General features: G+C 36.5%; 1 protein-coding gene across 1 annotated transcript in view; it reads right to left on the reverse strand.

Moving 5' to 3' along the window:
• Positions 1-12,869, reverse strand: part of LOC150087413 (PC-esterase domain-containing protein 1A-like) — a 151,827-nt gene that overhangs the window by 120,624 nt on the left and 18,334 nt on the right. The window contains exon 2 of the mRNA XM_090372054.1: positions 6,087-6,180. Within this exon, the coding sequence (XP_090228180.1) occupies positions 6,087-6,162 (76 nt within the window). The 5' untranslated portion in view covers positions 6,163-6,180. The remainder of the gene's footprint in view (positions 1-6,086; positions 6,181-12,869) is intronic.

Raw genomic sequence — 12,869 nt, forward strand, 5'->3', positions numbered from 1 at the left:
GAAGTTGAAGCTGATTGAGCAGGACAAAGTTTCTCAAAATGCTAAGTGGAATGCAATGTGCTATCATCAGCAAAACTATGGATAGGATTTCCAGTCAATGGAAGAAGGTCATTGATATACAAGAGGAAAAGAGTGGGGGAAAGAACTGAACCTTGGGGAGACACCGGCATTAGTGGAGAAGTTAGAAGACAGAGAGCCATCTACCATCATCCTCAGTGAGCGATCAGAGAGAAAACTGGATAACCAATTACTAAAAACAGTTGGCAAACCATAAGATGGAAGCTTGTTTAGAAGACCATTATGCCAAACACGATTGAAAGCCTTTGAGATGTCAAGAGCAACTACTTGTGTTTCACCAAAATTTTCCCTTGAATTAGTCCATAAATGGGTAACATAAGCCAGAATATCACCAGTGGATCGACACTGACGGAATCCATACTGGCGATCGTTGATCAGACGAAAGGTTTCTAAGTAATTTAAGAGTTGGCGGTTAATTGATTTCTCCATTACTTGAGAAAGAGTAGAAGTAATTGCAATGGGACGATAACTGGATGGGAGGGATTTGTCACCCTTTTTAGGAACTGGCTGGATATGAGCAAATTTCCAAGCAGAAGTAAAAACACCTTTGGAATAAGAAAGTGAAAAAAGGCGGCAAAGAATAGGAGAAAGTTCAGGAGCACAGGTTTTGAGAACAAGTGGAGAAATACCATCAGGACCTGAAGCTTTCTTAGCATTAAGATTCATCAAAATCCTTCTGATATCCTTTTGACTGAAGACCACAGGAGGCATTGAATGGAGTGTGTTGGGAATGTTAGGAGGTGTTTTACCAAGATCATTAATACATGAGCTGGAAAAAAAAATGGGATGCTAGCAGGTCAGCTTTATCCTTGGCTGAAGTGACAACAGAACCATCTGGTTTGGACGGAGGTGGGAGCAGAGATGGGCAAAAGTTGCGGCCAATAGCTTTGGCAAGAGACCAGAACGCTCGGCTACCATTAGGGCAAGAAGCAAGTTTTCTACTCTTAGCCTGTTCAAACTCTAGTTTGGACTGATTAATAACTGCTTTACAATTGTTGCGAGCTTTGGTGTAGGAAGAAAATGAAACTGAAGAATTAGAAACAAGCCAATTACAATATGCAACATTCTTCTCTTGAACAGCCTTAGCACATTTATTGGAAAACCAAGGTTTAGATAAAGGATGAGATTCTAAAGTGAAGTGTGGGATAAAGGATTCCATTCCTGCAAGAATAATTTCACTGACACGATCTGAGCAAACGTTGACATCAGAAGTTTTGAAACAGTAATCCGACCAAAGAAAAGAAGAAGTCTCACGGGTCGTCCCATTTTGCCTTCTTGTAATGCCAAACAACACGAGGTTGGGAATAGCCATGAGATAAAGGTTCCATTGGAGAAGAGACAATCACCAAGTTGTGATCTGAAGTGCCTAAAGGACCTCTCACTTCAACCGTGTACTTAGAAGGGTTGTTTGTGAGAAAAAGATCAAGCGTATTGGCTGTATGATTAGGATTGTCCAGTATTCTTGTAGGTAAATGAACGATCTGTGCTAGGTCATTAGTAATTGCAAAAGCCTCAGCATCTCGACCTGCTGGGTCGGTGTGACTAGAAAACGGAAACCAGCTGGAGTTGTGAACATTATAATCACCAAGGAAAATTACCTCACTGTTAGGAAAGTTGGACTGGAGAAAGTCAAATTGCAAAGAGAGGAAGTCAAAGAGCTCCAAGTGATTAGTGGAGTTGGGAGAACGGTAGAGACAACAGATGGATTTGACACAATGCGGTAGAGAGATTTTAAGCCAGAGAAGATCAAAGAGAGGAGATTCCAAATTGCCAAGTCTCTGACAGAGAATATCAGAACGAACATATGCACAAGTACCACCTTTGAGGCGAAAAGAATCATACAGTGAATAATTTGGGCATCTGAGATGAGCAGTAGTTGAATCAACCGATAACTGAGATTCTGTCAGAAAAAGTACATGGGGCTTGGCAGACTGCAAGTGGAAATGGACATCGTTGAAATTAGAATTGAGACCACGTATATTTGTGAAATGAATTAGGAAGTCCTTGGGAGGTTTAGATCTTTTCGCAGATAAGCTTGCTCTATTAGTCTGACAATTCATGATGTATTCAATAATAAGAAAAAGTGAGTGGGACATGCTGTATGAAGTAATGAAATTTTTGGATATGGCGTACACGTGGTAAGAATATACCCAGATCCTTGACATAACGTGGCCTGGACAATGCTCTCCGCATACACACTACTCGGACTCCCTCCAGTCACTATCTGGAAGAGTAGAGGTAGCAAGATTATACACTAGCTGATCCGGAAGCCTCCTAGAGAGTTACTAGTCGGTTCGGTCCAGTGTACTAACTAGCGGCCGGCCTGCAAACACCGTTTTAGAGCTGTACCCTCAAAAGTAAGGAATACTGGATCCCGCCACGACGTTCATCATAACCTCAAAAGTCATCAATCATACTGCATGATGGAAGAGATAGGGAAAGGTTGACTGGAACTTAGCTCTACTCTAAACATGGGTTCCACCACTTCAAGCCTCCAAATAAGCAAAGTGGTGGAATTTCACCTGTTGATGTGATTCATCTACCACCTAGTACTGCCTGGTAACATAGAGGGGCGGCGTTCCTCCATGTGGTGTGGGCACCACACCTCGACCCCTGCTTATGTTGGTTCACACCTGGGTGGTCACCCACCATGTACTTGTGCATGGAGGTTATACCCAGGATTACTAACAGTCCCACCATCGTGAAGGTGCAAGCAGAGGATTTGGCTGTCACAGACCGTCTGAACTTCGCCGAAATTGGGTCCACTTGACTTGAGTGTCACCCGAATATCAGTTCCATCAGCGTTTTAGACTCCCCAGTAGCAAGTACAGCTTGTCTGGCATATCTGAGAGAATGTCCGTGATAACCTCAAGGACCAATAGTGACCTTAAAAAAAAAAAATAAGAACTTAAATCCAGATTATTTGCACAACAAAATTTCTTTGTGAAACCCAATTTACAATCTAAAGCAGTAACTCATTAAAAGTGAGTCATTTCTCGCAAAAAAATGCAAACCATTTTCTGATGGTCAATTCATCAAAGACTCATTTTTAGAAATAAGATTCAAATTTTGAAAATTTTAAGAATAAAAATAAAATTAAATGTGCTCTTCAAAATCTGCAATTATCTCAAAATACTGTGATGCGACGCTTCCAAAAAAAAAAAAAAAATGTGAGCGAACAATTGCATGCTCATATTGCTAATTGTATGTCCTTTTCTTTACAACTGGATGAATCTGCAGATGTCAGTGATACAGCTCAATTGCTCGTTTTTATTCGGATGGTTTTCGACGATTCTGCGACTACAGAAGAGCTGCTGGATATTGTTTCGTTAAAAAAAAAAAAAAAAAAAACTACACGTCTTGATATATTTAATGCATTCAAAAATTTTATTGAAAAAAATTAAATTACCACTATTTAAACTCGTATCAATAACAACAGATGGAGCTAAAGCAATGACAGGGCATCATAACGGATTCATCGCATTGTGCTAAAAGGATGACAAATTCTCAGATTTGAGTTACCACTGTATGATCTACCAAAACGTGTTAGCCAGCAAGAGATTAAATGCTAAAAGTATTATGTATAGACATAGCTTTCAAAATCATGAATTCCATCAGAGAACAGTCTCTTCAAAGGACTTTTCAAAATGCACCTCAATGAAAATGAACCAGATCTGATATTAAACACAGATATGAGGTGGCTGAGTCGGAGTAAGTTTCTACAGAGATTTCGAAATTTGCTGAATGAAATTAAAAATTTGTTGATCAAAGGGGAGATGATTATCAGCATCTACAGGTGTGGTTGCGTGATCTGGCTTTTTTGTCAGATTTTACCAGTAAATTAAGTGATCTGAATTTGGAATTACAAGGAAAAAATAAAAATGTGGTTGACATGATTAGTAGTATTTCTGCATGTAAATATCAATTTTTCGCAATGGCTAAGGATCTCAAAGAAAAAAAAATTCGATCATTTTGCAGATATGCAAGATCATTTGCAAAAATATCCTGTTTTTGAATTTAATAGCGAAAAATATGTTTCTGAAATTGAGAAAGTTGTGGATGATTTTGAAACCAGATTCAGTGATTTTAAAACAATTGAAGACATTGTTCAACATATTTCTTATCCATTTAATGTCCACTTATATACGAAACAAACTGCAGAAAAAAAAAAAAGCTGAGATTTTTCACATGGAGAAAATATTACTTGAAAATAAAATAATTACATTGCAAAACGATATCTTGCTATAAGCCAGATCATCAGAAAAAGACTTTTGGAAATATGTTTGCCGAGAGAAGTATCCAAATGTAAAAAAAATGCAGAGAACTTTTAAATTTCTGTTTTGGTTTCACATATCTATGTGATTTGGTCTTTTTGTATTTGAAACAAAGAATCACTCTACTCTTACTGACTTGAATACAGAAGATTCTTTATGGTTTGCCTTATCACAGTATATCCCCAATTTTGAAAGCTTGGCAGATGACATTAAGACAAATTTCATATAAATTAAAAATTTAAATACGTATGAATTTAAAATAAGAATTCTGAATTGTATTTAATTTTAAAATTTATAAACAACATTTTTCAATATGTGTTAATTAACCTTTTTAACCATGTGCAATGAAATTCTTGAGATGGTAGATCGCAGCACATTTTGAAGAAAAAAAATGTCCATCACATCACAAATTAAGTTGGCCACTCCTGCTCTACATGATGCTTGAAATATAAAAGTAAAGTAAATTAGAATGATAATTAAAAAAATAAAAATAATGCCAGTAGCATGGTAAGACAGAAGAGCAAAAATAGTAAAATTAAACATAACAATCAAACCAACAGGGAGGGAAGAGAAGGATAACAAAAGTAAAAATACTGCAGCAGAAACTCTCCAAGATAATTTAGAAATTCTAAATACAAAGATAATAACTGATTAAATTTTGAAAGCCAATTAAAGAGAAATTTAACGGCACCCCTTCTGACGGGCACCAAGTCCAAATTTATGCGAAATATCACCAACAGAGAAGTAAACCAACTACAATAAAATAAAACAAAAATAAAACAAAAAATAGACTGAACATTACGTCCATCTCAACAGAGGACTACAAGGCCAATAATGGCCAGGGAATCGCTGCATTTCGATCGCTAGACAAATTTCCACAAAGGCGAGTGGATCAAAAGATCAGTCCAGCATCCGATTCCCAGATCGAACCGCCAATGCAGAAGACTTGAATAACAGTGGTCCTGATGGAGCGAATATTAAAAATAGGACAGATACAAGCACTCCAATGTATCAGGACAACCTATTTTAACCTATTTTTAGTTTTTAACCTAGTTCTATGCAGGGTATAAACTTGAGTTAACATAAAAAAAAATTCTATACAGTACACAAGCTTATAATTCACACTGGAGCTGTTTTGTAAAGTCATTCACACTTATTGGTAGTCAATACAAATAAGTTGTAAAAGCAAAAAATTTTGACCAATAGCCCAAAGGTTTTTTCATGAGCTTTAGCATGAACTACTGGAGGAAGGGAGGAAATACCCTGCCTGCATTTAAGAAATGGATTTCAGCTTTTTTCAGAATAAATGCATAGCATATAGTAATAATTTATATTTATTTGCAAGCAGATTTGACACATGCTTGATAAAATTTAGTAAAATATTGTGGAAAGTGAAAACAAAATGAGTTCAATAAAATTACACACAAAATGAATCTGAGAAGTGGGTCAAAGAGACATTGGGTCCAATGAGCACTTAGGACACCAAAAACTGTTTGCTATTAGTTACATCACATTTTCTGATTTTAAGAGGAAATCAAGTCATTATTCACTGAACAAATAATTGTTATCAGAAAGTAAATTCTTGCTGGCATCGGTTATATAGTACAATTTTCACATAATCTGAACATGAAAGAAAAGCAAAAAATATTTTTTTAAATTTTATTCTCAAAAACAAGAAAAGAAATGCATATCTAAAAATCAGCCATGAGTGAAAAAAAAGCAACCAAGACTTACTTGAATCACCTAAAATGCATACTTTCTTGTTTCTCAGAATATTACAAACATCATTATTCAGAAATATATCTGCCATCTTTTTCTCATGAATAATCTGAAAGAAAAAGTCAATAAAATTTTATACATTCAGAACAATATAATTATAATAACATTTCTTTGACCATTCATAACCTTCATACGGAGATCATAATCCCATCGTATAAGGCAACATTTCAGATCAGTCTCTATACTGTGTTCAAGTATAGAGACTGTCTGAAAAAAAAAAGACTGAACTTCTTGAAAGGGTCCAAAGACAGGCAACTCAAATGGTGAGATTGGCAAAATCACAATCGTATGAGGAAAGAAAAGACATTATGTGGGCTATAGAGCTTGCAACCAGGTATCTCAGAGGTGACCTGACTGAAGTTTATAAGGCTCTAAGAGGAATTAGTAAAATGAATGAAGGTGGAATTTTCACTGTTATAAAGAATTCTAGAATTAAGGGCCATAAATTCAAATTAAAGGGGGTTGAGGTTTAGATTAGATTAAAGGAAGTTTTTTAGCCAGCAAGTCATTGATTGCTGGAACAAGTTACCCTTGTAGGTAGTTGAGGCAGACAGTTTGAATAAATTAAAAGGTCAACTGGCCAGTTACCTGGGTGAGAAGGGAAGCATATAATTTGTATTTTCTTATCTACTTGGTGTTTTTTAATATAGTTAGGGAAGGACATTACATGGCTGTTTTCCATTAAGATTATTACTAAATATAATACCACTCTTATACCATGTGAAATTAATAATGTAGTTTATTAAGCTATTTGTCTAAATTACTATACATTAAGATAGAGGTTTGCATGGGCCTACATTTATTTTTACCTGACCCGCCCAAGCCCGAATTTGTTTTTAAAATTCATCCCCCCAACCGATTTTTATCCCACCCCGATTGAAACTTTTTATATAAATAAAATAGCTAACATTACTTTGAATTTTCATATTAATATAAAAAAAAAAAAAAACTTCAGATTCAAAATCAAATATTAATAATTATATAACAATAATAATTATATAATTAAAATTATATTAATTAAAAAGGAAATGTAGTAAATTTTCAATTTACCATATTTAATATAGTAATTCCAAAATGAATAGACATCCACCACTACTTAAATTAAAAAATTATAACTGACTGTCACTGGCAATTTTCACTGTATGAATGATATGTAAGCATTCCCTTTACCTGTATTTCTAAATTATTAGTCAGTATTAGATATAGCAAAGGAGCGGTTAGAAAGTGTTACAAGTGAATGTTCTTAGAATTGAAAGTTCTAAGAACATTCACTTGTTCTACTACATCCAAAATCTTGGATGTAGTAGAACTAGGGATTATTGGTATCACACTTTTAATAAATACTGTATACAGTACACATACAACTAAAAAGGAACCCATTACCAGGGGACATAATGATTCATATACCCTTGATGTAATGTAAATTGCAACTATGCCCGCTTAAGGGTAAATGCTACTTTACTGAGAAAAATACAGACCGGATCATTTCCATGAAACAGTACAAATTTTGGTGAATTTTGGAGACGTTGGCAAGGTGCACCTTACTGGTCAATTAAAAGTGTCAACAGACAACTAATACATATTTTTTCTAAAAAAACCTTTAAGAATTAAATGCATAACAAAATATTTAAAAAACCATATATATGTAGGAAATAGTCAGAAATGTTTCGAAATAACAATTCGTTATGATTTGTACCCGAACAGAGCCCAAACATTGTGGCGCACTATGATCTCCATTGTCAATGCACCAATAAACAACAAAACACCCAACCAACGCAAACATTGTTCATGTTACCCAGTCTAGCCGGCCCAAGGGCCAAAGCCTGAGGCCAGGCCAGGCCTGGGCAGACCTCTACATTAAAGTAACATTTCAGGTATCTTACCAATACCCATCATCAGACCGTGCTGTTGGGGGAACAAAAAAAGAAAGGGCTACAAATCAGAATACACTTACCAATATTACAATTACAAATATTACAAAAATTATGAATATTACAATTACAAATATTATAATTACAAATATTATGAATATTACAATTTGCAAATAAACAATTAAGTTTGGATTATTGTTGACAATAGAACCAGATATTAAATTAGGTAAATACAAAGATTAAATTCTTACCTGCTGACAGACTCCTCTTGGTGATGCTCCCAGAAACCTGATGTTCATACAAGCAAGCAAACCAGCAGTTAATTTATAGGTGAGGAATTAATTCCAATAGAACTGTGCCAGAATTTATATCCTCAATCCAGGGTTCTTGTGTAGTGGACTCCTGAGGTGACATTTGCTCTCCTACGCTGGACATCAGGGTTGGTTTGCAGGCTGGTTCTGGTGGTCTGGAAGGGGTTGTACATGGATTACTCCTCCAGACAAGTGGCCTATTTTCTTTTCCTGGTTTCTCATTTCTTCTTCTATTTGCTTTTTAAAAATATGAAAATATTGATAGTTGAACAACTCCCTGTTTTCTATTTATGGATAAGGCTCCAAATATTTTTATGAGAAAAGCTTCTTTGAATTTCCTTCTGTTGTATTGCCTATCTGTAGAAAGATTCTTATGTTCTTGAAATCCCAAGTGTCACCACATTGGAAAGCATGGAGGGCTGTGTCAGACTGTAGAACTCTCCCATACTGTACATCTTTTATGTGCTTTTTTATTCTACATTGTAGACATCTTTATGATTCTCCTATCTACAAGATATTTCATAGATAGGACCTCTAGAATTATCAGGGTTGTTGGACTGTTGTTTTACGATATGCTTGATAAAGGCTGAACTTCTGAAAAAGGTGAAGATCCCGAATTTTCTGGCTTCTTTAGCTATTTTAGTGCTGATTGATGGTATGTACAGTATACATATGGATGTTCTCCTGTCCTTGCTGGATTTGCATTGTGTGATGGTCTTGGAGGTGTCTTCTATGGCTTTTTTTGATAATGTGTACCAGAAATCCATTCCTCATGGCAAGCTTGGTTATTATTTGTATTTCCTGTTGTAGACCATCTTTTTTACAGATTCTGTGAGCCCTTAGGATGAGGGACTTTAGAAAACAGATGACTTTTGTTGAGAAAGGTGGCAGAATTTGTAATTTAATGATTCCAGTATCAGTGGGCTTCATGTAAACTTCCATATGTAGCTCTGTGGGTTTTTTTGTGAACAGGATATCCAAAAAAGGAAAGTTGCCCTTGTTTTCTATTTACATTTTGAATTTGATTTTTTGGTGGTGGTTGTTGTTGAGAGCCTAAAAGAAAACCTACATAAATTCTTTGAGGCTCTCAACAACCACCATGCAATGCACATCTAGTATAACTGGATGTGCATCACTTGTGTGAGGCAACTGTAGGACCATATCTCGAATACTGTGTCCAAGTAAACTGCAGTTAAAAAAAGAGAGAGAAAGTAAAATTGAGCACCATGAAAGAATCCAATGATGGGCAACCCACTTTCACCAATATGAAGAAAACTTCAAATATGTGGGCTACAGATCTTGGCAACCAGGCACCTTAGATGTGACCTCACTAAGATCTACAAGGCCAGTAAAGGCCTTGAGATAGGCCAGTAAAATGAATGAAAGCAAAAATTTTTCACTATTATAACTGATTACATAAATAAAGGTCATTCAAATGAGAATTTGAATTTATTCTCATTCATATGAGAATAAATTCAAATTACAGGGAAAGAGATTTAGATTGGATTGTAGGAAGTTCTCTTTTAGCCATCAAGTTGTTAATTACTAGAATTAATTACCACCGTGGGCAGTGGATATCAGCCTGGGGAAATTCAAAGGTCAGCTGGATAGTTACCTAGATAAGGAGGGAAACACACATAGGTACTCCTAGGGAGAAGTTCTAATGAAAATAATTTTCAGCTAACAATGACCTGAAAATTTACATCTGAAAATGTTTATATTGACTAAATGATAATAATGGTAGTTAAAATGCAAATAACGATTCAACTTGTTAAATAGGAATAAATGAAGCATAGTCAAGGCAAATCTTATCAAACATCAATGAATACTCGTCAAGAGATTAACTATTGATTTAATGAAGCATTTTTCCCACACTGGGCATTTTCAATCTCCCTTTGTTCTTAAGTGTTAAAGTGACATCCAACTTACCATGAGCTCACACAAACATTATAAGATCAGCTGAAGAAGAGATTAGCTTTAGTAGTGGCAAATGATGCAAGGTGGCAAGATTATACAGAATCAGCCAGGGCAAAAAAAAAAAACCTTTCCATTTCCAATATCCATTCCCTCCAATAGTTTGCCTATTTCTTCCTTGAATTTGCTTAAGCTGTCAACCTCTACAACAACAGATGGAAGGTTATTTCAACAATTGATTCAACATTTCGAGGGTACAGCTCTAAAATGGTGTTCGCAGGCCAGCCGCTAGTCAGTACACCGGACCGAACCTATTGGTAACTCTCTAGGAGACTTCCGGATCAGATAGTGTATAATCTTGCTACCTCTACTCTGCCAGATAGTGACCGGAGGGAGTCCGAGTAGAGTGTATGCGGGGAGCATTGTCGAGGCCACGCTATGTTAAGGATCTGAGTATATTCTTACCACGTGTATGCTATATCCAAAAATTTCATTACTTCAAACAGCATGTCCCACTCACTTTTTCTTATTATTGAATACACCATGAATTGTCAAACTAATAGAGCAAGCTTATCTGCAAAAAGATCTAAACCTCCCAAGCACTTCCTAATTCATTTCACAAATATACGTGGTCTCAATTATAATCTCAACGATGTCCATTTCCACTTGCAGTCTTCCAAACCCCATGTACTTTTTCTGACAGAATCTCAGTTATCGGTTGATTCAACTACTGCTCATCTCAGGTGCCCAAATTATTTGCTGTATGATTCCTTTCGCCTCAAAGGTGGTACTTGTGCATATGTCCGTTCTGATATTCCCTGTCAGAGATTTGGCAATTTGGAATCTCCTCTCTTTGATCTTCTCTGGCTTAAAATCTCTCTACCTCATTGTGTCAAATTCAACTGTTGTCTCTACCGTTCTCCCAACTCCACTAATAACTTGGAGTTCTTTGACTTCCTCTCTTTGCAACTTTCCTATCAGTGAGGTAATTTTCCTTGGTGATTTTAATGTTCACAACTCCAGCTGGCTTCCGTTTTCTAGTCACACCGACCCAGCAGGTCAAGATGCTGAGGCTTTTGCAATTACTAATGACCTAGCACAGATTGTTCATTTACCTACAAGAATACTGGACAATCCTAATCATACAGCCAATACGCTTGATCTTTTTCTCACAAACAACCCTTCTAAGTACACGGTCGAAGTGAGAGGTCCTTTAGGCACTTATATCATAACTTGGTGATTGTCTCTTCTCCAATGGAACCTTTATCTCATGGCTATTCCCAACCTCATGTTGTTTGGCATTACAAGAATGCAAAATTGGATGACCTGCGAAACTTCATTTCTTTTCCTTGGTCGGATTACTGTTTCAAAACTTCTGATGTCAACTTTTGCTCAGATCGTGTCAGTGAAATTATTCTTGCAGGAATGGAATCCTTTATCCCACACTCCACTTTAAAATCTCGTCCTTTATCTAAACCTTGGTTTTCCAATAAATGTGCTAAGGCTGTTCAAGAGAAGAATGTTGCATATTGTAATTGGCTTGTTTCTAATTCTTCAGTTTCATTTTCTTCCTACACCAAAGCTCGCAACAATTGTAAAGCAGTTATTAATCAGTCCAAATTAGAGTTTGAACAGGCTAAGAGTAGAAAACTTGCTTCTTGTCCTAATGGTAGCCGAGCATTCTGGTCTCTTGCCAAAGCTATTGGCCGCAACTTTTGCCCATCTCTGCTCCCACCTCTGTCCAAATCAGGTTCTATTGTCACTTCAGCCAAGGATAAAGCTGACCTGCTAGCATCCCATTTTTCTTCCAGCTCATGTACTAATGATCTTGGTAAAACACCTCCCACTATTCCCAACACGCTCCATTCAATGCTTCCTGTGGTCTTCCGTCAAAAGGATGTCAGAAGGATTTTGACAAATCTTGATGCTAAGAAAGCTCCAGGTCCTGATGGTAGTATTTCTCCACTTGTTCTCAAAACCTGTGCTCCTGAACTTACTCCTATTCTTTGCCGCCTTTTTTTTTTTTCACTTTCTTATTCCAAAGGTGTTTTTCCTTCTGCTTGGAAATTTGCTCATATTGCCGACCAGGTAGCCAGGTGGGTAAAGTGCCTGCCTGGCAACCCAAAGCTCACGGGTTCGAATCCCGCCTCGGGCTTGGATCAAAGTACTGCAAAAACCTTGAGAAGTGCATTATGGCCACAGAAGCCAATGGCGCCAAGAACTACCATAAAAAATAAAAAACTTTCCATTTTGAGAAACCTTGTCCTGCTCAATCAGCTTCAACTTCTCGAAAAATGCTTCATTAAATCAATAGTTAATCTCTTGACGAGAATTCATTGATGTTTGATAAGATTTGCCTTGACTATGCTTCATTTATTCCTCTTTAACAAATTGAATCGTTATTTCTCCAGTGGGGCAAAGACAACTGAGTTGATTTCAACCCTTCTAAATCTCAGTCTTGTCTTATATCTCGCAAAAAGGATTCTTCTGCTCCTATGCTTATCTTCAGTGACACTCCGATTTCTAGGCAAAATGATATATCTCTTTTGGGGATTACCCTAACTTCTAAAATCTCTCTTGGCACAAGCACATTACAAATATTGCTTCCTCTGCATCTAAAAAACTTGGTTTTCTCTTTCGCT

Source organism: Mastigoproctus giganteus, chromosome 4, assembly GCF_048544385.1.
Source record: "Mastigoproctus giganteus isolate SK-2022 chromosome 4, ASM4854438v1, whole genome shotgun sequence".
NCBI classification, from domain to species: Eukaryota; Metazoa; Arthropoda; class Arachnida; order Uropygi; family Thelyphonidae; genus Mastigoproctus; species Mastigoproctus giganteus.